Here is a 27,688-nt window from a genome sequence, read left to right on the forward strand (position 1 = left end):
CTCTCCTTGGACGAGGAAAGGATCTGTAGAGCCCTTTAAGGAATTGTTTTATTAACCTGTGGGACCAGAGAGAGGGTCCTTTTGAAGTTCTTGTAAACCGGGAGATTGCAGCTAAGTGCACTCTGATAGAAGCATGCGCAAGACCTGATTGTGCCAGTTGTAAGAGGTATGGAAGCAACTGTTCTGGGGTAACCCGAAATGGATGGAGACCTTGGTCCTTACACCAGATGCAAAAGTGTTTCCATTTGAAGGAATAGGTCTTATTTGTGCTATCTGCTCATGCTTTTGCAAGAACATCCTTGCACTCCTGCGGAAGGTCTAGTTGGTAGAACTCTCTGTACTCAGGAGCCATGCCGATAATCTGAGTGAGTTCAGGTTCGGATGAAGTACTTGGCCTTAGGACATCGTGAGAAGAGACGGATGTTAGCTTAGCGGATTGGGGGTCGGACAGAAAAGCGATGGAGATCCGTGAACTAGTGCTGCCTCGGCCAGAACAGTGCAATCAGAATTAGGGTGCAGTGTTCAGTCTTCAGTTTCCGAAGGACTCTTGAAATTAGGGGAAATGGCGGAAAGGCGTACCCAGAGATGCTTGCACCATGCGACAGAAAATGCATTCCTTATAGACCCTGACTAGGGATGCCAACCTGCGAAGTGCGGGCATGTGGCATTCATGCTCGTCGCAAATAGATCGATTTGCGGCGTGTCCCATCTGGAGAAGATCTGGTCGATAATTTGTTGTTCTAGCTCCTACTTATGTGATGATGTTTTCTGCATGCTCAACGCGTCGGCGAGCACATTGTCCGCGTCTGGGACATATTCCGCCTTTAGGGTTACATTGTGGAGTATGAGTCAATCCCAGATTTTTATGTGACTCGCTAGAGAGTGTCAGCGAGCGTGTCCCTCCCTGTTTGTTGAGGTAGTGCATAGTCGTGGTGTTTTCTGTCCGGACGAGCACCAGGGAATATTAGATTCTTGGCAGGAAAACATAAAGGACCAGGAAGATCGCCCGCAATTCGAGCAGATTGATATGTAGTTTCTTCACCATAGGAGATCATTACCCGCTTATCTGTAGCTCTTGCAGAAAAGCTCCCCTGCCTTCCAAGGAGGCGCCTATTGTGGCAATATGAGGAGGAGCCGGAAGCAGGAATGACAAACCTTGAGGCAGGTTTTGATATAACATCCACCATAGAAGGGCTCCGACCATCTGAGGATTCACTTTTATGTGGCGTTCGAATGACCCTGTGCATTGGACTCACTGCTTTGAGAGCGCCTCCTGTAGATTACTCATTCGTAGTCGACAGTGCGGAATCTGGAGGATACACGCTGGCATCATCCCCAGAAGGAATTTGAAGAGGCGGACTGTAAAGACTTTCTTCGAGGCTATTATAGCAGCTAATGCAAGGGGCTTGTTCATCCTCTCTGGATGGGAAAACATTTGCCGACCGTGTGTCCAGGGTTGCACCTTGGAAACTGAGGCACTGAGAAGGTGGTAGGACCGATTTCCCTGATTGAGGGTGAGACCCAAGCAATCGAAAAGCTTTAAACAGGCGTTGGAAGACCTGGACGTATCTTTTAAGGATGAAGCCCTGACCAGTCCGTCACTTAGATACGGAAAGACTTGGCGATGGCACTGTCTGAGACATGCCGCCACCGTGGTACGACATTTCGTGAATATGCGCGGTGTAGACTTGAGCCCGAAGGGCAAAACGCAAACTGCAAGTGTCTGGCCGCTACTGCACATCTCGAGTACCTTCATGTGATTCCTGTGAATTGGGATATGGAAGGAAGCGTCCTGTATGTCTACGGACGCCCTAAAATCCTGCTCTTACAGTAGTCGCAAGACCTCCTGGATCGTTACCATGCGAAACGACTGCTTCTTAGGAAGTTGTTGAGGGCCCTCATGTCCAAGATTGGTCTCCACTTCTTGTCTTTTGTCTGAATCAAAAGAAGCGGGAATAAAGCCCTTTTCCATGTCAAGATGGAGGTACGCTTTCTATTGATGTCATAGAAGCAGCCGTAGATTTGTCATTTTCGCTGTCCTTTACCTTGAAAGGAGGACCTCCCCAAAAGAGGATTACTTGTTTTGCTGTTGTTGGCGCTGGTATTGTGGTCAACTCTGGCCTGAAGAGCAGGAAGGCTTGTATTGATAATTTCCTAGGAAGACTGGCCTCTTCCTCTATTTCTACTAAAGGACTGGTTCTTATACTGAAGAGTGCCCAAAGCTCTCGTAGTGTTTGCTTCGTCAATGTTTTGTGCCAAATAGTAACTGGCTATCATATGGTATGTCCAAAATCTTTGTTTGCACCTCAGGACTTAAAGAGGTTGCCTTTAGCCATCCTTTGAGCCGCAAGGCTGATGCTCCAGCCAACTGGCGGAACCCTGTCATAGCGATATCCATCGCTCAGACTATAGTTTCTGACGCCGATGCTTTCACCATCTAGCAGAATCCTTTTTACCTGCTCTGTGGATGAATTTGGCAATTCCGACAGGTATGGGGCTATGTGTGCCTACCATTGTCCATGATAGCGTTCCAAGAGCGCAGAGCGTTCCTGGTTTCTACCGTCATTGCAGACATTGAGGAAAACCTGTTCCTAATGTTGTCCACTCTTTTCCTTATCATTAGGAGGAAGCGATAAAGGGGCCGAAGGATTCCTGGAGTTCTTCTGGCCCGCCTGCGTCACTACTGAGTCCGGCGTAGGATGTCCTGATAAGCACGCCGTTGCTGTATCTGGCGCCCTATACTTGTTATCCAACTGAGGGATCACTGGTGACACAGAGGAGGGGTTCTGCATGACCCTTACCCCTTGTGAATATAGGTAATTGATAATCGATATTGACCTTACTGTCTTCTTGAGAGATTCTTTTAAGTCATGCAAGAAGCAGGCCTGTTCTTGAGAGGTTATTCAGAGCTTAAAACGTGGAGCAGTCTTCACTACCACATTTTAAGAAATTCCAGAATTGGCGGATTTTCCCGCGTAGATCGCCGTCATAGACTATGCCGTCGTAGATGAGCCGTCATAGAGGAGGCCGTCATAGACGACGCCATAGACGATCTGTCGTAGACAAGGCCACCGACGCCGTCGAAGGCGAGGTCGTCGTAGAAGAGGCCTTTTTAGAAGAGGCCATCATAGACGAGGCCATCGTAGACGCGGCCATTGTAGAAGAGGCCATTCTATAGTAGGCCCTTGTCGACGCTGTAGACAGGCCGTCATAGACTAGCAGTCACAAACAAGGTCGTCGATGACTATGCCGTCTTAGACGAGCCACTGAAGATGAGACTTCGTAGATGAGGCCATCGTAGACGAGGCCATCGTAGACGAGGCCCTCGTGTATTCCGTAGACCAGCAGATATAGACGAGGCCATCGTCGACGCTCTCATCGTCGACGGTTTCGTCGACGTTCTCGCCGTCGACGCTCTCATCGTCGACGGTTTCGTCGACGCTCTCGCCGTCGACGCTCTCGCCGTCGACGCTCTCGCCGTCGACGCTCTCGCCATCGACGCTCTCGTCGACGCTCTCGTCGTCGATGCTCTCATCAACGGCGCTGTAGTCTACGCTCTCGTCGTCGACGCTGGCGTCGTTGTCGCCGCTCTCGTCGTCGTCGACGCTCTCGTCGTTGTCGTCGACGCTCTCGTCGTCGTCGTCGACGCTCTCGTCGTCGACGAGCCGTCGTAGGCGAGGCCATCGTAGATGAGGCCATCGTAGACGAGGCCATCCTAGACGAGGCCATCTCTGAAGAGGCTGTAATAGGCAATGATGATGCCGTTTTCCGTCGACGATCCTGTTGACGATGTTGGCTTCCTAGTCTTTACCTCAGGAGGCAAAGAAGACGCCCTTTCTGAAGGGTCCCATGATCAGAGGAGGTGATTTTTGACAGCTCAGAAGTCGTCTTTTTTAAATGATTTTTCTCCAAAAGCAAGTCCTTTACTCTCCTTATCCACAGAGTGAGGAGATTTCAAAGGACTGCGCCCATAAGACCCATGAGTGGTCTTTTTGAGGGCCTTCTCAGGACGTCCCCCTGAGGAATTAGTCTGAGGAGATTCTCTTCTCTTTTGAGGTCTCCTAGACGTTGAGGGCAACGCCTCATCACAGTAACTGGAGAAAATAAAAAACCTCCTCTCTGATCTTAACCATATAAAAAGTCGCCCTTCATGACCTCTCAAAAAACTTACTTGAGAAAGTGCGCAGTCTTTGGCTTGCGGTCAGTGTGAGAAACAGAGCAGAGCAACTCCTTGGAACAAGAAGCACAGGCTCTAAAATAAAATTCTTTATCTTTAAAGAATGTATTTGAAGATAATCCATAATAGAAAAGCAAAGTTATTTAATAAAGTGAAAATAAACACAGAAACTGATCAGAGCTCAGAGGAGACTCCCTTAGCACAACGTGCGGTAGAAAATCTGAGAGACTGAGGCTTCTGACAGGAAGGTTCTAGAGGGAGGTGGTAGCTGATTGGCTACCTTCTGGAATTTGGTCCTTTTTACAAAAGGACATAGATAGGCTACTAAGGAAGGCCCTTAGGCCTACTTTTCTCTATGTATGTCTATAGGACATTACTTTTCTATGTACCGGGGACTCCCGTCTCGACGACGGGGAATGATTCAGGCATGTGAATCTATGAAAGACACCCATAATACTGGATAAGAGGGAAGCTGTCACACCTGCCTTCGGGGGAAGCGAGTAAATGCCCGCCTTTACTCCTGACACCTTCCGAGCGGTGGACTAGCCAATCCAGGATTGGCTAGGGGGGCACATTTATTACTCGCCCTTTTTCAACCTGTTTTCAGCGGCGGCGCTGCTGTAAGAAGCAGCACCCCCTTGGTCCATCTCTATGGGGAAAGTCTAGCGCGCATGCTCGGGCAAGGTGGCACCTCAACTTGTCATGCGCAGTACTGCTGCAGCTGAGTGTGGACTGTCACTCAAGCTGCAGCAGCCCAGCCAGCCCCACCCCCTGCGCACTCCTGATTGAGTCGGGTGTGTCCCACTCCCGGCGGATTCCCGGCCGGTAGCGCTATAACAGAGAGAGGTAATTATTGCCAAAAATACCACGGTGCGTCCATGTGGCTTAGTGGGGCTACGCCCCTTCGCCCCAATGGACGCACCGCGGCTGGATGTCAACAAGGGCATGTAACATTTTCAGGGGTCAGGGATCAAGAGGGGAACCTGATTTGCAGGAGAGAATAGCTTGCCAGGACTGTTTGATACTTATCTCCTTAAAACAGTTGCATTATGTTCTATTTTCTAGGATGACTGATTCTATAAGAGAGGAGATCTTGTCCTTAAAGCCTTTTTTTAAGTCTACAGTTTTCTTGTCGAAAAACTCGGCAATCTGATCACATAAACCTTGTGACGGAGGAATTTCATGTTCTAGCATTTTTGGATCAGTGAAAGATTTTACGATTTTGTAGATCGTTTTCTGATTGGACGCTTCCTGGTTGATGAGATTGGAGTAGTGTGCCTTCTTTTCTATTCTGATTTGCTGGTGATATTGTTTGAGAGCTGTTTTAAAGGGGGAAGGCTCTACTGGTTTGTAATTTTTCCTCCATATGCGTTCTAATTTTTTGCATTGGCCTTGTAATTCTTTTAGCTGACGGGTAAACCGGGGAGCAGAGTTTTTATTGAGGGGACTTCTACTGGGAGGGGCAGGAGGTGCCAAGATATTGGCTAGTGAGGACATCCAATCATTGAAGATGTGGGTATCTGTCGAGGGGGTCCCTTGTTTGGGCAGGTTTACCTAGTTCTGCCGTGGCATGCAGGTTAGGACTGTTTAGCATTTTATTCTACTTTCATCTCAGTGTGGGGCCATATTGACTGGGGTTTTTCACAAGTTGTGTGGTGGCCCAGCCAATCCTGAAAAGAATAAACTTGTGGTCCGACCAGGTTATGGTAACCGGGGGGTCTACTCTAAGACTGGTGGCATTGGTGTAGAGTCCATCTAGGTTGTTTCCTGCACAGTGAGTGGGCCCCTCTATCTGTTGTTTTAGTCCCAGGGTATTTATAATCTCTTCAAAGTTATTCCTACTATGGGTGTCAGCTGATTCTAAGTGTATGATAAAGTCTCCCAAAATGGTAAAGTTGGGGTATTTGACCACTAGGGAGCTCATGCTTTCCCCCAGGGTATCTAGAAACTTGGGACTAGACCCTGGTGGTCTGTAGGTCAAGGCTCTGACGAAGGACATTGAACTATCAAGTTGGAGACAGAAACCTAGACTTTCTGTCTCTTTTAGTTCTGTGACATTGAATATGGAACATTTCAGTGTGTTCCTGTATATTATTGTTAATGTTAATGTTAGTGTTTTTGATATTTCTAAAGCACAAACTGTTACCCAAGGGTTTCCTGGCACTGAACATGACATCCTATGGAGGCCTAAAACACGGGGTGGTGATGGGAGGTAGTTAGACAGACAAAAGCCACGTCATAAGGGCTTTCCTGAAGTCCAGATGGTTTGTAATGCACCTGAGATGCAACAGGATGTCATTCCATGCCTTGGCAGCACAGAACTTCTGCCTCCCAAGTTGGACTTCTTTACAAAGGGCACTGATACCAGTTTTGCTTCTGCAGAGCGCAGAGGTCTTCTAGGAACATACTGCTGGAACTGTAGTTTTAAGTGGAGGGGTCTATTTCCTTGAAGGGATTTGTGGACCACACACAGAGCTTTAAAAAGAACACGTTTTTGACGAGCAACCAGTGGAGCTTTTTAATCTCAGCCGAGATTGAGGCATGTTTTGGTGTGCTGGCGAGTAATCTAGCAGCATCATTCTGCAGGAGTTGAGGTTTTTTCACAAGACCCTCCTGGATATTGAGATAAAGACTATTTCAATAGTCCAGTCAGGACATAACTAAGGCAGTAATGACTGTTCGTTGGCTGTCTTTGGGTAGGAAAGGCATCATTTTCTTGCAGGATATCAAAGTGTAAGATGTAGCAGAGACCACCGCATTCTCTTGATCCTTACAACTGAGTTTGTTGTCTGTGTAGACTCCTAGATTTTTTACCTTCCTAATAGGAGTCGGAAGAGGACCCAGTGTATCCGGCCACCATGCCGTGGTCCAAATATCTGGATCATTGCCAAACAAAACCACCTCCGTCTTACTGGAGTTAAGGTTAGGCAGTTTTGGGCCATTCAATTACCCACGGCTGTCATGCAATCATGGAAACGGGACGCCATTCCTTGTACCTCATCAGGTAGCAGTGACACTACAATTTGGGTGTCATCCGCATATGAGGTTAAATTAAAAACAAAGGATTCAATCATGGGAGCCAGCTATGATACATAAACATTAAAAAGTGTCGGGCTCATGGATGATCCCGGCAGGACTTCACATGGGCAACAAGAAAGGTTTTGCTGTGAACTCACTGAGGGACACAGTCTGTACTCTATTGGATAGGAAAGACTTGAGTAACTTCCAGGTGGTGCCCTTGACTCCAATCTCTTGCATCCGTCTCTTGGTCCATCAATAAAATAAGTTGGACAGTATCAAAGGCCGCCGAGAGGTCTAGCATAATCCTAGCTGCTTTTCCTCCCTGGTCCAGTATAGTCCTGATTTCTTCAGTAGATTGAAAAAGCGCGGACTCCGTACTGTGCCCCCTCCACCCCAAAAACCATACTCAGTGGGATCTAGTACCTGGGCTTCTTCCAGGAACTGACAAAGTTGGGCGTTCATAATTTTTTCTGTTATTTTCGCAGGGAGTGGGAGTCTGGAAGTGGGTCTAAAATTATTGGAGTCTTTGGGATCCAGACCCGTTTTTTTCAGCAGGGGCAGTATAGATGACCCTTCCTCAAACATAAGAAACGGAACGATTGCCAGTACTGAGATATACTCACAAATTATTTATTACTAGACCATAGGAATAAAACATAAGGGTCCAAATTTTTACTCCACCATTAAATGGTTTATTTCACAATTTATCGGGATTTACTTTATCAAAAAAGATTTTGTGCATGTGTATTCGAAATAATACAAATAGACAAACTATGTACACTAATTACAAAACATCTACACAGGACACCTATACACACTAAATATACACCAACATGAGTACCCCTCACAAATTTGGCCAAACACTAGTAACACACACTCCCACAACATACATACACCATACCAGTACGGGTCAGGCTCACTGTTGCGTAACCCACAACCTAATAGTAAATATTCTTAATCCCAACATCAAAGCAATACTAAATACTAAATTAAATACATTCCAAATAAAGTGTAGATATGATTTGCCGTAATCACAATCTGAATCATTAACTATAGACAATTTAAGTGAAATTTTGTTTGACACAGGATAGACAAGGTCGACGCGTTTCGAACCCGGCTGTTTTCAGGGTTCTCCTCAGGACCACAATATTCTTGTTTACTCATGTGCCAGCATTCCAATGCTGCATACGGCAGTGTCCAACTCACTATGTACTGCTGGTGACTGGGTCTCTGTTGGTGTCCGAAAAACCGCCTTCAAAAGCGGCTTTGTTTTCCGCAATGGTATGTGGGAAAGCCACATTTCCTATGGCTTTCCCACAAACCATTGCGGAAAACAATACAATCCGAATGAGGAAGGATAACGCGTTTTTCAGAAACTAGAGTTCGATCACGCGGACGCAACCAACTCGTCGCTTTTGAAGGCGGTTTTTCGGACACCACGGGAGATGGATGGCTTTCAACACCTGATAAATTAAAAGTGATGCAGCCAGGAGTAAGAATAGTTTGCCACCAAGGATCAAAAATGCTGTATATTGACCCTACCCACAATGGGGAAACTAATAAATAACTCCATAGGATTCAATTAATACAGGAGGTGGGCGGGTCTCTACATGTCCAATGATATTAGATACAACACAATAAACAGACAACGAGCACAGTAAAAATTCAAGCCATGCCAAACACAAAAGACAGCTGCTGCCTCGCCTTCATAACAGACAATAGTGCATTAACATCAACGTAGGGAAACATGTAGCACCATACCTTTGTTTCAATGTTACCTACTTGTGTCAAAACATTTGGGGGTACTCATTTTGGTTTTCCTTACCATATACTTCTTCGTGATCTGTGGTTGCTTCTGTCCATGTTCCTATGTGTAAATTCCATGTGTTTGATTCAACTACCGTCCCCTGATGAACATACAATCACAAAATCCACTGCAGCACTAGTAGCTGTTGAACTTAAAGCCATTTAACATCTTGTTTGTGAAGAAATTGATTAAAGTCTTGGACGATTTTTCAAATTAAAAGAATTTTATGTTAAACTCAAATGGACTACAAGTTTGATTACCTTTGCCAAACTAGTTTGTAACATAAATGCTTTATAAGACCCCGTTTGTATACTGGGAGCCACATATCTTGATAGCTGGTGTGCTATTAAAACTCCATTTAAAGCAGGGGTCCCCAAACTACGGCCCTTGGGCCACATCTGGCCCGTCTAATCAACTGGAGTGGCCCACTTAACGATCCCAAACAATCCTTTGCTTCTTGTCTCATGCGGAGACACGTATTCCTCACTTCCAGGTAGCAGACGGTTGGTGGTCCAGTTCCAGGCGACCGGAAACAGCCGGGGGAAATCGCTTCACACAGAAGTTCCCGCCAACACAACGCTTCGGATTGATGCCTGTCCTTTGCCTGCTTCTACGCAAGTAATAACCATGTTTTCTGAGGCCATGTGTTCGAGTGTTGTTTCGACACCGCGCTGGAGCGCTTTACTTGGGGTTTGGTTGTTTGTTTGGGCACCGCGCTGGGGTGCTTTCCTGAGTTTGCTTTGGCATAGCGCTGGAGCGCTTTACTTGTGGTTTGTTTTGGCACCACGCTGGAGCGCTTTACTTTCAGTTCGTGACAACGCGCTGGAGCGCTTTGATTACGCGCTGGGGCGCTTATCTTTTTTTTGATTCTACACAGGAGCGCTGTTTTCTAACTAACCACTATAGACGACTTCTACTCACTGGGTGTTCCTAAGCTCAAGGTAAACGCTGTTAACCGCATGTGCACAAGAAGTAAACATAGAGAGGGCTTTATCTGTGCCCATTGTAATCAGGTCTCCCTTACTTCCCCTACCAGCCTTAGAAGAAAGGAAGAAAGACAGACAACAAAATGTCGAAACTGTTGGGGAAAGGGAAAATAGATTCAGAGTGCAGAGTTTTTAAACAGCAGTGGACAGATTTTTTTTTTGTCCAGTGCAAGGAAAAGGCAGTTTGTTTAATCTGCAAAGAGACAGTGGCGGTGTTTAGAGAATGTACTATCCACCGACACTATGAAACCCACCATGGAGGACAGTATGCTAGCTTGCTGGGCCAAGTGAGTAGAGACAAGGTGGCTAAGCTACAAATTGGATTTGCCGCCCAGCAGAGTACAATGGTACGCCAAACACAGGCGAACCTGTCATTCGTTCGGGCCAGCTTCAAGGTAGCTAAATTGATTGCAAGCTGTGGAAAGTCGTTCATTGATGGAGAGTTTGTCAAGAAGTGTTTGAACGCTGTCGCAGAGGAGGTGTGTACGGACAAGAAAGATGCCCTGAACGCGGTGTGTCTGTCCCCATCTACAGTTACCAGGCGAATTGAAGAAATGGGGCATAATGTACATGTCAAGCTGAAAGAGAAAGTTAAAGATTTTGAGTGTTTTGCATTGGCAATGGATGAGAGCAATGACAGGCAGGTCACAGCACAACTGCTGATTTTTATTCTGGGAGTTAATTCAACTTTTGAAGTGTCCGAGGAGCTGGCAGCACTACAAAGTCTCACAGATACTACGACAGAAGAGGATATTTTTTGTAAAGTACGCCAAACGATGGAAGAGTTGGATTTAGACTGGGCTAATCTGTCTAGCATCACAACGGACGGTGCTCTGAGTATGGTTGGTGCATAGCGGGGGCTAGTGGGGTGCATAAAAAGAGAAATGGAGTCCACTGCCTGATTCACCAGCAAGCACTGTGCTGCAAAGTTCTGAAGTGGGAATCTGTCATGAAGGTGGTTGTGTCTTGCATACACTTTATCAGAGCAAACAGACTAAAACACAGGCATTTCCAAGCTTTTCTAGCCGAGCTGGGGTCTGCCCATGGAGATGTGCTTTACCACGCTGAAGTCAGATGGTTAAGCCGGGGTAGAGTTTTGAAGCGCTTCTACGAGCTGCTACCCGAAATCAACGCCTTTCTCCTGACAAAGGGAAAAACTGTCCCAGAGCTGATCAACACACAATGGAAATGGGACCTTGCCTTTTTAACAGATGTGACAGAAATTTTAAATGGCCTCAATTTACAGGTCCAAGGCAATGGAAAATTAATTAGTGACATGTATTCCCACGTCAAAGCATTTGAGGTTAAAATGGTGCTGCTTGTTGGACAAGTGCAAAAACAAGACTTCACCCATCTCCCTGCTACTCGGAGTCTCTCAGCTGAGGAGCCAGCGGTCCCTTTTCCAACCAAGAAGTGCAAGGACGCACTGGAAATGCTGAGAGCGGAGCTCAGTATGCGGTTCCGTGAGCTTAATGCCCATGTTAAAAAAATTCGCATATTCCAGAACCCTTTTGCTGCCGACATTAATGACACCCTGCCTTCTCTTCAATTTGAACTGGCTGAGTTACAGACCTGTGATGTGCAGAACGACGCATTCAAGCCCAACTGTCTCATAGAGTACTATGCTTCTCTCCCAAACGAGACCTACCCCAACACCAGAAAGCACGCTATGAAGATGTCCACAGTTTTTGGGAGCATATATATCTGTGAGCAAACTTTTTCACGCATGAAGCTGATAAAAAATCTGACAAGATCAAGACTCTCAGATCAACACCTGCATCATTCTCTGAGACTGTCTGTAACTGGAATGGAACCTGACATCAATCGCCTCACCAGTCAGAAGCAAGCCCACAGCTCACACAGATATGGTAAGCCTGCTGATTTCAGTAACTATGAATATGAAAAAATTTCAGTATAGTAATGCTCTTTTTTATAGGCAACATGTTTCTTGAACAGTGATGTCACATACAAAATGAAACTGCAGCATGTCATCTGCTGATGGGCTGCTTGTGTTTTTTTTTATCTGCCATTCCTGAAGGGCCTGCATGATTCCAGGACCACCCTAAAGTCAGCCTGTTTATTACAATTATTCTGTACTAATGTTATTTCACTGTGTGGCAATAAAATTATCATCAGCTTGTGTTTTTATTTTCAAATCTAATCTAGATCTATAAAATAAAAGGAGTATCTGTGGTACTTCATATAAACACGAGACTTTCTATTACTTTTTTTGCAAACCAACAGGTGGCGCCAAGGCCCAGCGAAGGGCAGCTGCAAAAAAAAAAAAAAGAAAATCATTATAATCTCCACAATAATACTGGTTGTCACTTTGGCCCATATAATTTCCTGTTATAAGACTGACCCCCGCCCCCCATCACAAAAGGAAAGTTGATGTGGCCCCCGCCAAAAAAAGTTTGAGGACCACTGATTTAAAGGCTAACAGTTCAGATATCTGGATTATAGCCCTCTGATAACAGAAGAATGCAAAGGACTCAACACGAATCCATAGACTACTGAGTATTTTATTTTGCAAAATGTGGCTTCTAATCGTAGATTTAAGAATAATTAAAGTGGTGTACTAGGTGTATTATCTGCAGGGATATCCTACTTAGTGATCTAGTTTTATACAGTACTGCGGTGCAGGTTCAGGAGTACATCAATGCCTATAAAAATAATTTTACCTTAAGACGAGTGTCCTTGTGCTTCATCAGGCTGAAGTCATTTTTCATGACACAGGAGGCAATCCACTTGTTTATTGGTATGAGAAGCAGTATGAGTCCCAGACCCACCAGAGATACCAGCCCTACATAATGGTACAGCAGATAGAAAGTGATTGCAAACTCGGTTGGCAAGACCAAGACTTCATGAAAGGCAAGGCAGAAGCCAGCCAGCTGCTCAGAGTCAGAGCTGATGAAATTAACAACTTCACCCGTTGAGAAGTGAGACAGGCTACTGCTGTTGGCCCTCACAGCTTTCCGGTAGATGGTGGCGACAACTACAGCTCTGACCATCAGCTTCACTTTGTGTGCTTCATAGACAAATTTATTTCGTAATAGGGCACCAAGAAAGGAACATGCAAAGAGCCCGAAGGCATAGAGGATTCCATAGCTCAAAGGTTCCTGGTGGGTTCCTATAAAAGTCACAAAGTGACTGAGCAAAAGAGGTCCTGCAAAGACCATGATGCTGGCCAACAGCCTGACAATCCCCAGAGAGTAATACCTCAGGCCAAAGCTTGAGTGGAGTACAGAAATGAGCCGTACCTCCTTCTGGATGTCCGAAGGAACACCACTCCCACTGGAGTCATTAGTGGGACTGAGAAGTCTGAGGTTGCAATCTTGGTTGGGAAAACCTGGTACCTCCTTCATGGTATTCTTTTTTTGCCAGCAGGCATTGAAGCGTTTGTGGATTGTTTGCATCTGGAGATTGTATGGTAAATAATAGACATCATCAGGCTGCTTCAAATCTTTTTGGTGTCCACGTTTCAACAAAGGAGTCATCCAGAGGAAGAATAAACGTGAAAGCCAACTCTCATTATTTTCATCAATCTTCTGCCAAATGGGCACTAGAACCTCTGAATCAGTGAGATGAGGGGTGCACTGCGAGGGATTGTTACAGGAGACAAATTCTTGATCACTGGGAATGGGCGCTACAAACGCAAGTAGGTAGGTGGCAATAAAGGCCAGCTGGAAGCCAATGACAATAAGTTTCAAAATGGGTCCAGGCTGCATCGGGTATGATGCCGATCCATTACGAATATACCAGACAAATGTGATGACCAGGGATGGCACAGGAAGGAGTACCATGACTCCCAAGGCGAAGGGGCCTCTTGAGATGCAATTTGCTGTCCTGTGGAGCATGAATAGGGACACGCCATGAGTGATCCAGGCCAATGCTGAGATTCCACCGATCAGTACTTCCAAGGCAATTGTTCCGTGCTGTAGTAAGGCAACCACCGGGGTGATACTGGTGATGGTGAGAACAGCAAAGAGGAAAGACACAGTGATCCGGCACTTCCAAGCAGGTCTGGGACGTTGGTCAGATCCGGAAAATCTACAATCAACAACGAATAATGTTAGGGGATACAAAATATATTTATCTACATAAAGGTGTATAGGACGAAGTCAACTGTTAAAAGATAATGAACACGAATAAAAAGAAGAAGAGATTAAAGAAGGCTACATGCTTAAATCCAAGAAGTTTTGATATAAATAGTTCTTGAGTTATGTCATGGTCTTCATCATAAAAAATAACTCCTCCAGAATATCAAGGAACTTGCTGGCCGATCTCCTCCAACATCCATGGCCCTCCCTAATCACGAGTTGTGTTAAATGCAGAAGACATCGCATACTATCTGGTAAGTGCCATGGCAGGTATAGAGACCATAAAACAGTCAGGGAATTAACAAAAAGAGAGAGATGACTGGAGAGGGGAACAGAGGGAGGGATGAATGGAACGCCAAGAGAGGGCAGGACAGAAATGTATGTACACAGACCTATGTATGGTACACTTCTGCAGTTTCAAGTGTATACCTACCTAGGAATGCCCAGATAGCAGATACTAGTTACAGCTAGCAGAATGTGTGGGAGGGCATTCAGTATCAGCAGGTTGAAGCAGTGCCCGATGCTACCATTTTCCCAGATTGGAAACGGATCTGAGGGGCTGGACCCACAGAGGTCAGACAACATCAGATCCATCTTCGGTCACCAAAGAATCAAATACCAAAACAACTTCTGAAACGAATCACATACAAAATGGAATCAAAATATTGGAGCAGCACTTTAGTATATAATTTAAATTAGGGATTGGTTTGGTGAGTATACACTAGAACCAAAAGACCAGCACATAGTCAGCTGCTATCAGGAACAAAATCAAGTTAAGCTAGGGCTATGAGACCTTGTGCACGTGGTTCCGCAGTTAAATCTGGCCCAAAGGGTTAGAAAAAGACGCTGACATGATGACTTTACATTTCTCATACTACAGTTTCATTCCAGTGGACATATTGGTTGTCCTCTCCAAGATGGAGTCTACTGGGACACTGCCTTTGACCATTGGTAGCAGTAGGTTGCCACGTCCTTCAAGCCCAGGCTGAACATAATACCCACCTCACCATGCTCCAATGAGTATGTGGACCCAATGAACGGTGTAGTGCAGAGGAACTGAGAACACCATGACTGATGGAAATAATCCCCATCACCTAAGAAAATAAAGTAAAAGCCAAACATCAAAACTTAGTCAAAGTGCAAGTATTATTCCCATCTAAAAGTGAGAATGATTACCACAGTAACAATAGTGTAAATATAATGATTGTTGATCACAATTGACGGTTCAGTGGCCTCCACCTGGGGATTCAGTCACTTCCCAATTGCTACTGGGGAGATGCTGGAGGTCTATGTGGTACCTTAAAGTGAGAAAGGCAATGGTACTGGGTGGCCAGACACTATTTACAGTTCCACTTGGATATGTCATCGGTCATTTTCCTATGGGCACTGACTGCAGGGAACTGGGAACAGCGTATGGAAAAATATCACACCCTGTGCACAGCAGGTAATCAGACAAGGCAGCGTACCATGACAAAACGGGACTATGGGCAGAGATATACAGTGAAAAGGGAACGGCAGCATGCTTACTTTATAATTCTTTATGCAATATAACAGTGAAAATATAGAGCAGTGGTCCTCAAACTTTTTTTGGCGGGGGCCACATCAACTTTCCTTTTGTGACAGGGGGTGGGGGTCAATCTTATAACAGGAAATTATATGGGCCAAAGTGACAACCAGTATTATTGTAGAGATTATAATGATTTTCTTTTTTTTTTTTTTGCAGCTGCCCTTCGCTGGGACTTGGCGCCACCTGTTGGTTTGCAAAAAAAGTAATAGAAAGTCTTCTCGTGTTTATATGAAGTACCACAGATACTCCTTTTATTTTATAGACATAGATTAGATTTGAAAGTAAAAACACAAGCTGATGATAATTTTATTGCCACACAGTGAAATAACATTAGTACAGAATAATTGTAATAAACAGGCTGACTTTAGGGTGGTCCTGGAAGCATGCAGGCCCTTCAGGAATGGCAGATAAAAAAAGCACAAGCAGCCCATCAGCAGATGACATGCTGCAGTTTCATTTTGTATGTGACATTACTGTTCAAGAAACATGTTCCCTATAAAAAAGAGCATTATTATACTGACATTTTTTCATATTCATAGTTCCTTAAATCAGCAGGCTTACCATATCAGTGTGAGCTGTGGACTTGCTTCTGACTGGTGAGGCGATTGATGTCAGGTTCCATTCCAGTTACAGACAGTCTCAGAGAATGATGCAGGTGTTGATCTGAGAGTCTTGATCTTGTCGGATTTTTTATCAGCTTCATACATGAAAAAGTTTGCTCACAGATATATGTGCTCCCAAAAACTGTGGACATTTTCTTAGCCTGCTTTCTGATGTTTGGGTAGGTCTCGTTTGGGAGAGAAGCATAGTACTCTATGAGACAGTTGGGCTTGAATGCGTCGTTCTGCACATCACAGGTCTGTAACTCAGCCAGTTAAAATTGAAGAGAAGGCAGGGTGTCATTAATGTCAGCAGCAAAAGGGTTCTGGAATATGCGAATTTCTTTAACGTGGGCATGAAGCTCACGGAACCGCATACTGAGCTCCGCTCTCAGCATTTCCAGTGCGTCCTTGCACTTCTTGGTTGGAAACGGGACCGCTGGCTCCTCAGCTGAGAGGCTCAGAGTAGTAGGGAGATGGGTGAAGTCTTGTTTTTGCACTTGTCCAACAAGCAGCGCCATTTTAACCTCAAATGCTTTGACGTGGGAATACATGTCACTAATTAATTTTCCCTTGCCTTGGAGCTGTAAATTGTGGCCATTTAAAATTTCTGTCACATCTGTTAAAAAGGCAAGGTCCCATTTCCATTCTGTGTTGATCAGGTCTGGGACCGTTTTTCCCTTTGTCAGGAGAAAGGCGTTGATTTCGGGTAGCAGCTCGTAGAAGCGCTTCAAAACTCTACCCCAGCTTAACCATCTGACTTCAGCGTGGTAAAGCACATCTCCATGGGCAGAATCCAGCTCGGATAGAAAAGCTTGGAAATGTCTGTGTTTTAGTCTGTTTGCTCTGATAAAGTTTATGCAAGACACAACCACCTTCATGACAGATTCCCACTTCAGAACTTTGCAGCACAGTGCTTGCTGGTGAATCAGGCAGTGGACTCCGTTTCTCTTTTTATGCGCCCCACTAGCCCACGCGATGCACCAACCATACTCGGAGCACCGTCCGTTGTGATGTTAGACAGATTAGCCCAGTCTAAATCCAACTCTTCCATCGTTTGGCGTACTTTACAAAAAATATCCTCTTCTATCGTAGTATCCGTGAGACTTTGTAGTGCTGCCAGCTCCTCGGACACTTCAAAAGTTGAATTAACTCCCCGAATAAAAATCAGCAGTTGTGCTGTGTCCTGCACGTCATTGCTCTCATCCATTGCCAATGCAAAACACTCAAAATCTTTAGCTTTCTCTTTCAGCTGGACATGTACATTATGCCCCATTTCTTCAATTCGCCTGGTAACTGTAGATGGGGACAGACACACCGCGTTCAGGGCATCTTTCTTGTCCGTACACACCTCCTCCGCGACAGCGTTCAAACACTTCTTGACATACTCTCCATCAATGAACGACTTTCCACAGCTTGCAATCAGTTTAGCTACCTTGAAGCTGGCCCGAACGGATGACAGGTTCGCCTGTGTTTGGCGTAGCATTGTACTCTGCTGGGCGGCAAATCCATTTTGTAGCTTAGCCTCCTTGTCTCTACTCACTTGGCCCGGCAAGCTAGCATACTGCCCTCCATGGCGAGTTTCATAGTGTCGGCGGATAGTACATTCTTTAAACACCGCCACTGTCTCTTTGCAGATTAAACAAACTACCTTTTCCTTGCACTGGACAAAAAAAAATCATCTGTCCACTGCTGTTTAAAAACTCTGCACTCTGAATCTAGTTTCCCTTTCCCCAACAGTTTCGACATTTTGTTGTCTGTCTTTCTTCCGTTCTTCTAGGGCTGGTAGGGGAAGTCAGGGAGACCTGATTACAATGGGCACAGATAAAGCCCTCTCTATGTTTACTTCTTGTGCACATGCGGTTAACAGCGTTTACCTTGAGCTTAGGAACACCCAGTGAGTAGAAGTCGTCTATTGTGGTTAGTTAGAAAACAGCGCTCCTGTGTAGAAACAAAAAAAAATAAGCGCCCCAGCGCATAATCAAAGCGCTCCAGCGCGGTGTCCAAGGTATTCACATAAGCGCCCCAGCGCGTTGTCACGAACTGAAAGTAAAGCGCTCCAGTGTGGTGCCAAAACAAACCACAAGTAAAGCGCTCCAGCGCTATGCCAAAGCATTGCGGGTTGCTGGGATATCGAGTCCTGAGAGAGAGATACCAGACCTCCTGCTTTCTATTACCCAGGTACGGAACTGACTAAACCCTTACAGAGAATTCTTGAGTCAGATTCTTGGCAAAACAAACTTAATTAAACTGCTACTTACTTACTCCTTCCCACGTATTAGGCTTAGGTCAGGTACACCGGGGTAGGCGTATTTAGAAGCACCAGTTGAGTACGATTAGTCAATGTATATATGTATGTATATATTTGATCTATTTTAAAGTATCATATGGCTAAGAAACCATATCAATGCTTTTACAGTATTATTTTATAATCCTCCTTTTACTGTACGCACTTTACTTTACCATGAGCATTACAATCGTGGCAATTCATTTCTCTTGTATGAGGAAGAAGACTGCTCAATAAATAACACCTTTTATTGGAAACGCCCGTCTCTCTTTTCTCTGCATTCTGGTGAAACTAAGTACGCACATTTGACTGAGTGAAATAGCTGTCTTTTGTTTTCACACGACTCTAGAGATACACTCTTATTCAGGGAGAGCAAAGTTGTCATGTTTTATGGTTATCAGAAGCTAATCCCTTCTTGTCTATCCAGGGAGTTTAAACTCCTCCTCGTTTATTCGAGAACGTTTCTAGTGACCTCTGAGTTAGCTGGCAAATCTTAAGTCTAATATAGTCAGTAGAGACCTAGATAACCTCAGTCCTACGTCTACACTGCTGAATATATTATTCCAATGCGCAGAGCCTATTGGGAATATAGGAACTACACTACATGGCGCCCAACGTTTGGTAAGGCGATAAATCTAACGCAAGACGTTAGAGTAACTCAGTCGTGCTTTTTCACACAGACCCTTTTTCCCGTAAATACTCCAAAAGACGTCTGGAGTGGGTAAAAGGTTAAAACCCGCCGGAACTTAGTAGGAAGAGATTTCTATGTATAGTTTTTGGTTTAGTCAACGTTGAAGGATACAGTGTTCCAAAAATATTGTGCACCTAATCTTTGTTTCCTTGAAACCTGATCTGCAACAAAAACCTTTCTGTCAGTAAAAATGTCAGAAAGTGAAGAAGAAAGGGAGGCAGCTAGAATAGCAGCTCGACTCCTAGAGGAAGACACAAGGCTCCTACAGACAGACCCGAATGCTATACTCATTCCGGTCAACGAAAAACTATAACTCTTAAACTTATAGAGAATGGACTAACATCGAGAGGTGGTATAGTCGTATTCGTAATTGAGGCACATGAATATCGGCAGACAGAGGTATTCTATTCATGGATAAACTTTTCAGCAGCAAACGCTGTCGCACACGAATTCCACTATTACAAAATAGAGGAACCTCCGGAAGAGTACACTCCTTTCGAGGAGGTGGAAATCCCATTAAAATACCAAGAGCACCTGCTCTGGTTTAAAGGCGCCCTAAAACATAATAATCACATCACCAGGCTCGGTCCACTAGGTAGACCAGGAGCAACGTGGCCGGTTCTAGCCAGCTACACACCACATCCAGACATTGAAAAAATGTCAATACCAGAACTTTTAGCACAGCTAAAACAACTGATTAAAATTCATAGACAATTAGTCCAATATGTAATACGGACTTCAACAGTCCAACCAGCTATTAACATTCCACAGCTGACCCCTCATCAGGGGAATACAAATAAAATAACACCACAGAACATACAATCATGTCTGGGTAAAGTACCAATAAAACGGGAACAAATTCCATTCTGGTTAGCACAAAAAATCACTCAAATAGAGGCGGTATTTCCGGATACTACCCCTACTGAGAAACACAGAATTCTGACTATCTGCCTTCCAATTGGGATCGCACCACATGTGGAGGACTGTGACACTTGGGGCACAGTCTTTGCTTCCATTTACACAAAAACACATGGTGTTCCGTCCATTGCGGTAATACCCAATGTGCTAAGACAGATTCAAAATGAATACGGTCCAGAACCTGCTTTAACTCTGGGTATGAAATTACTAAAAGACTTCAAGCAGGTCTCGGCTATATTATTAGCCAACATAAAAGGGGAAGCAGCATCTGTGGCGATCCGCCAGAAATTGAAAGAAACAGATATAGCAGAACAACCATTTGAACTTGCCAGAATCATAGAAAAATCCTATGAAGAACTAGGAAGAGATAGTTTGGGTGGGAAACCAGTAAAACCCCAACTAACTGAAAAGCCTGAAAAAATATTTATTAAAAATAATCTAAACACTCCAAAAAAGAGCTGGGATGGAAATAAACAATCCACTCCCAAAGAAAAAAGATTCCAGTCCAGAGGAAGGTCTCCTCGGCGGAGAGAAAGATCTCCGGAGCAAGGACACAAGTCTCCCCAGAGGGAGCCCTCTGAGAAAAGATACAACCTTAGAAATAGGGAAAATCTAAAGAAACCTGATAGATATCAAGATATTGATACACGTCCCTCTCGATCTTTTCAGACTTCCTCGCAGAAATCGGAAGGATGAGGACGGTCAGAACAAAGGGAAGAGCACGTCAAGTCCAAAGACAAAGAACCTGCTCATCAAAGTAAAAAATTACAATTTCCAAGAAGGAAGGTAGCCAGCATTAAAATAGTCAAACATGCCGAGGATACTGAGGACACAGCTGAAAAACGGAGAGTGGGCCCAGACAGTGCTAGACAGCGCAGCAGAAGTGACCATAGCTCGCAAGATCCTGATGAATCATCTGGAGACAGTGGACACGAATGAATACATTCAAGTGGAAACTGCAGACAGCAGAATAAGCAAACCTCATAAAATATACGAGATAACACTACGTATAGAGGGAGATAAGACTAGGAAAGTAAGGGGTCTATTTTGGGATAACCTTTCCAAAGGCTATGACATCCTTTTAGCTGAAAAGGACTGGCCACCAGAGTTTGTCAGGGAGTGCCCTCATGGCGAAGAAATGATTATGCCTGCCTTCTCAAATCACATTCCAATTCATAAAAAATATACACTTGCATAAAGTGGGCAGTAGCCCAAGCTCCTGCATTATATAAAAATCATGTAGGATGGGATGAGGACTCTCCTCCTCACAAAATCCAATTAAAATGTCAACCAACTGCACAAAGGCAGTACCCAATTAAGCAAGAAGCTAAAAAACAGGTCAGGGAGATCTTAGATCAACTTGAATACCAGGGGGTGATTGAAACATGCACCTCACAAATGAACAATCCTTTGTTTCCTGTCTCCAAGCCAGACGATTCATATCGTCTAGTTTTGGACTACAGACACCTTAACTCATGTTGCAAGACATTTGCAGTACAAAACTCACACAGTGCAGCACTAATGAATAACATCGTGCGCAAAAAATACAAAACAACATTAGACATCTCTAATGGATTCTTTTGTCAAAACATTGCACCTGAAAGCAGGTATTTGACCGCTTTCTCAATAATGGGCTCGCAGAAAATTTCTGTCGACTCCCACAGGGGTTCAAGAACAGCCCAGGATTATTCTCAGCAAGGGTAACAGAGTTACTACAAATGTATGATGATGAGGCATTACCTTATGTTGATGACATCTATCTGACAGATGATGACTTGGATACTCACTTGAAAAGAGTGAACACCATAATACTTGGGTTCGCAGCAGAGGGTTACAAATTCAACTTTAAAAAGTCACGAATTGCCCATCTGACTGTCCTATTTTTGGGATATGAATTATCAAGTGAAGGCAAAAGCCTAGCAGACAATTTCTTAGAGAAGTGTGCTGTACTCCAAGCACCAAAAACGCTGAGGAACTTACAATCAATACTAGGTTTCCTGAATTTCGGAAGAACATACATTCTAAATTATGCAGAGAGGGTTAAACCTCTCTATGAATTAATAAAACCTGATTTTAAACCAATCAATTGGACTCAAAAACACACAGAAATTTTGAGATCATTGCAAACAGACATGTTAACAAAAACAAAATTGCAAACTCGCGATAACACACGCAACCTTGTAATCCGAGTCATCCCAGGAAGATGCGGATTCACGTACCTGACCTTTAATGAGGGAGAAAAGGTACCAATAGCATACAAATCACAAGCTGAAAAAACATTCAGTCTTGCGAAAAATGTTGTAAATGCGGTTCGAACAGCTGTAGCAAAAGAAAAAGCCCAGGCCCAAGCAGAATCAGCCTTCGAGGCATTAACAAGCCCATGTAATTTAACTACCGAGGCATTAGATCCAAAATGGATACAATGGGAAAATTCTCTTACAACAGAAAAAGTGAAATACTATTTTGACCCGGAAATGAAAAAATTGAAATATCTAACATATGAAAAAGAATATCCTCTGCCTAACGACATTCTGCCCATACAACTTTACGCCTGTGTAATATACACAAACAGTTATGCAGAACCCTCAGTTTGGGGAAAACAAGCTTATGAAGCTACGTGCGAGGTTGTCAAATGCCGGTGGCGCGGAGGAAAATTGAGACCACTGGTAACAATGTCATAATCTGTAAAAAGACAATTCAGGTCAACAGACTGAATTAATAGCTTTAAATTTGGCACTCGACATTGCCGATCGCGAATTCCCGACACTAATAGTGTGCGATTCGCATTCCTGCGTCAAATCATACTATGAAGACTTGCAGAAATGGGTTGAAAACGGTTACAAAGATGACACAGGTGCCACAATAAAGCATAAAAAACTTTGGGAACAAGTAGTTCTTGTAAAGAAAGAACTACAAAAGACTCACGTGATACATACACTGAGTCATCAGCGTGATGGCGTTCACGCTGCAGGGAATTCATTGGCTGAGACAGCCACAGCGGAAGCAACTAAGACGGCTTCCGTAGCCACAAAAAAGCGTTCAGAAAAATACATAGACGGGGAAACCATGCTGGCGGTTAAAACGTCCTCAAAAGGCGACTGTGCAGCATTACCCGTGAACTATCCACCCAATTATACATACATAATCGATGCAAACTCCGTTCCTTTTGCTCATATCCCTGGAGTGGGGGATAGAGTGATTCCAAACACGAACAGGAGAGTCTTGCTAATAGCAGACGCACACATGGGTGAAGGTCTAGGGCACCGAGAGATCAAGAAATCTCTGACAGAATTACAATCTGAATACTGGTGGCCGGGAATGAGCTTGGATAATCACAAATTTGCAAAAAATTGTGAAAACTGCAACAGAGATCGCAGTAACGAACCGGCCGAAGTAGTGCCAGAACACCAAATAGAAAGCATAAGGCGATCTATACGCATGATTAAACAGGAAACATGCGTCCCAATGTATATTTTTTAAGACTAGATTCACTTAAAATGTAGACACCAGCGCTCGGCTGACGCCAGAACTGTTATAAAAGATTTGCGAGTCTATATCGGCATATACGCAATTGGCATGCTACATTCTGAACAGGGTCCTGCTTTTAGCTCTCGAGCTTATAAGGAGGCCATGACCAGCATGGGCATTGCATTGCGGTACTCTTGTCCCTTCCATCCTGAGGGAAACGGGATTGTGGAAAGAAAAAACCGAGACATAAAGCAATCTATAACGGCGAGGGTATTAGGTACGGGTACTGGGTGGGTCCAACATTTAACAAGTGTCCAACGTAGTCTTAATAATCTGCCAAGAAATTCTCTAAAAGGTTTCAGTCCGTATGAACTATTGTTCGGGACTAGAATACATATTCAGGACCTCGATAGTCAGACTTCAGTGGTAGAAGAAAAATGCTTTGATATCAAAGATCGTTTGGCTATTTTACAGGACTTAAATGAAAAAAGAAAAGACCTGAGCAACGTAAAGCTAAAACATCAGCCAACAGCCACTGAAGAGAAACCACCTGTCCCAGCAAGACCTGTCTGGATTCCAAAGATTGGGGATCTGGTCAGAGAGAAGATTGCGGTGAAGAAGGAATTTGGGCCTTCTTACAGAAAAGCAGTACCTGTCTTAGCTGTCAACGGAACAAGATCAGTTGTACTACCGCCCCTTGCTGGTAAAAAGGAGAACCGAGTTGTATCGATCGACCTGGTAAAACCACAATCATGTGGTCGATAATAAGTAGTAGGCCCAGTGGACTCCCAAGAAATAGCAGAAGACCAAATCTTGCTACAATCCAAGAGGTTCAAACTGAGAGACTAATCACATTTGCTAAACCTGCAGTGATTAAAAAAGGACTATGCAATAATGCCATGGAACTTGTACCTCTTGAAGCCCAAATTGAAACAGTTCATCATGAAACACCTGTATACAATGATGTAGCCACAGACTATGCTAATGAAACAAAGAAAATTCCAAAAGCAAATAAAAATCAGGAAGCGATTCCAACAATTGACAAAACTGCATCTGACTACTTCATCAATTTCGATGACTTTTCTTAGGATCCAAGCGAGCCTGAAGAACAGCCAACAACTGAATATTTTAAAAACAAAGTAACAGAACTCTTTCATCAACTCAAAGAAACCTATCTGATTTCTCCATGGATTGAATTTTGGATTGTGTTAGGTGTACTTTTCCTCCTGCTTTGGCTCATCATGGTTCTTTGTTTGGGAAAATTCATTGAGGAAAAATACAGCACAATGGACACAGCAAGTCAGAACATCAACTTGGTCCTAAAACCACACAAGTCATCGCACATCGAGAAAAGAGAACTATCATCCGTGAATGTTACAGCCAATCCAATACCCGGTGGGGTAGCTTGGGACAAAACAGATTACGATATTTATGGCCCGGTCGAGCTCTTGAAGTATCCACACCAGTTCAAGATTTCATTAAGTGACTTTGTAAAACCGAGCACATTCTCTGATGATTGGGACTTTGAAAGTATTAATGATAGGATGTCAGATTTAGTAATGTCAGCAAAATTTACAGAACATGATTACTTGCAGGGTTCATCTAATTATGAACAATTGTACTGCTACAACCATTTTGCACATCACTATTTGCATAAATCTGCTCAACCTAGAAATGTTTTAAATTATAATCAATGGGAACATTGTGCAACTCCACCAAAAGGTAGTTCAAAAACATTTTATGAGAAATTCCCATACTTCTCAGGGTTTAACACAAGTGAAGCAGAAGCCTTTTATTTCAAAATGTTAAATAAGACAGGAATGAAAACAATGCTGACAAACACTAAATTAATCTATTCAGAAGCATTTTTTGAAAAAATGACTACATTTGGTTTTTATTTTTGGAAAAACAATATTGAAACAAAAACCATCTGGGGTACCAAAGATTGGCAGGTCCAAGGTATAGAATCTTTATTTAGAGCCTGCATGATCCCAGAACAAATTATATTCTTAAATGATACCATTCAACAGACAACCTGTCTTGGCCTAGCCAAAATTAAAGACTTGAACAAACCGTCTATTCCAAAGCCAACACCTGATAATAATAGCACTACAGATGTTGAGATAGACGTATCCCATATTTTAACCAAAACAGAACACATCCTGATTGGAAAAAATGGTTGATCTGGCCCACAGACACAAATAACTGTCAAGATAGATTCCTGAACAAAATACAGGGGTTCAAATTGACCAGGCCAGACCCTAGATACTCCCAGAGACAACATCCAGGGATAGTTACAACATACAGTGTAGGAAAACTCTGCCTCGAATGGCTACACACATCCACACTGGCAGAAATTAAGCAACACTTGACTTTACTTAAAGACGGTGCTGACTTGCGTGATTTCATAATGGGACCACGCAAACAACATCAAAAACGTTTCATAGCAGCCGGTATATATGCAGCTTACAACGAAGCTTGGAAAATAATGCAAGTTGAAACAGCAGAAAAAATACGGTATATTGACCGTATTAATTTGGAAAAATCACTTTCTGTTGTGAACTCTGTCTTCCACTGGACAGTATTGTATCATCTGCTATAGATATAATAGAACAGGACTTGTTAATGTTACAACATGGTCAGTCCCAATTACGTTCTATTGTACAGCTTGGCTGGAAGTTACAAAATCTGCGTTCAGGCTACGTGCCTTGGCGTTTAATCAACACAACGTCATTATTCTCTATCTTTAACCTTACTGATATACAAATCAGCTTGGCACAGAAAGGAGCGGAATATACAATTCTGAGCATTGAAAAACTTGTGAGATTACCATTGACAATGTCAGAACGACCTGTCATTGAATGGATAATACACGGAATAATAACTATTCCGATAACTACTTTCAAATTTAAATTCTGTCAAGAATATATACCAGCAGGCCAGTATGAAAGGTTGGGTAAAGGGTACATTAAGTCATCATGGAAATTACCTTACACACACACATGTTATAGTGAAAAGGAACAGAATGTATTTCTCAGTGGTAATAATTGTAAAAGATCACTAAGTGGTATACTTCTGAGTCAAGGTATTAACCTGCATGGGGCCTGTGAGGGGACTTCAAATAACCTTTCATGTCACCAGCATGGCACACCTGCAACTGCAATAGAGCTATTTTTTAGACGGCTTTCTAACGGGAGCTATATTCTAATAGTGGACAACAGATGTTGTGGCATGGTGCCAGTTAAAGCTTATCTAGTTAGCGTTAGTTCCATGGTCACTTGCTGTATGCAAGTATTGTTTTCCAAACAGCACTCCAGACAGGGAGGAAAACATTTGGCCGTTTCTGAATATCTCTTCTATTCGAATTGATACTTTAAGCAGAATAAAGTCTGTCCTTTTGCAGACAACTGTGCCCTTGACGTCATCAAAAGAAACGTATGATCTGCAAGTCGCAAGGACAACGGCAGAGATACATAGCCTTTTATCAGCAAATTGCCCCCCACATTTCGCAGAAATGTTAAGCCAAATCCTAAATATGTCCGATACTGGAGGTATCCCACATGTATTTAAGACAATTTTTTCGGGACTGTTAACACCCTTCACAACAGTTCTGGGCATTTTTTCTAATTTTGTCCATTCTGTCTTTGGTGGCCTACCACTCCTGTTGGGACTCGTAGCAGGCATTTTATTTTTGATTCTCCTGCTTCGTTATGGCAAGCCAAAACGCAGACAAGACTGCAGCAACAATGGAAGAAACGATCCTAGCTATACGCTATCGGGACCGCATAACTAAAGTCCTTGGATTAGCCCGGCTAAGAGATCTGAATATGACCTGGTTTCTTTCATTCAGACCCATCTGGCAGAATTGCATCTTACCTGTGCTTCGATGTATGCGATGCGGAGAAGAATGCGTGTTAGACGTCTGTCTTACACTACGATCAGAAGTACCATTGGATCCAGATACTTTGCTAAGTCCTGTAACGGCTCATGCATCGTGTTGTCCACAGCGGTTACCCATCCTGATGACGGCATTCATTGAGACTTCACCACTGCGATTAAAGGGTAGT

At 43.8% G+C, this 27,688-nt stretch overlaps 1 protein-coding gene across 1 annotated transcript in view; it reads right to left on the reverse strand.

Moving 5' to 3' along the window:
* LOC144762273 (ATP-binding cassette sub-family C member 10-like) overlaps nt 1–15,187 on the reverse strand; it is a 993,059-nt gene extending 977,872 nt beyond the window's left edge. Inside the window, exons 1-3 of the mRNA XM_078647415.1 lie at nt 15,094–15,187; nt 14,525–14,721; nt 12,673–14,041 (exon numbers count right to left, since the gene is read on the reverse strand). Of these exons, the coding sequence (XP_078503541.1) occupies nt 12,673–14,041; nt 14,525–14,685 (1,530 nt within the window). The 5' untranslated portion in view covers nt 14,686–14,721; nt 15,094–15,187. The remainder of the gene's footprint in view (nt 1–12,672; nt 14,042–14,524; nt 14,722–15,093) is intronic.
* Nucleotides 15,188–27,688: the final 12,501 nt, after the last annotated feature.

Source organism: Lissotriton helveticus, chromosome 6, assembly GCF_964261635.1.
Source record: "Lissotriton helveticus chromosome 6, aLisHel1.1, whole genome shotgun sequence".
In the NCBI taxonomy this organism is placed as follows: domain Eukaryota; kingdom Metazoa; phylum Chordata; class Amphibia; order Caudata; family Salamandridae; genus Lissotriton; species Lissotriton helveticus.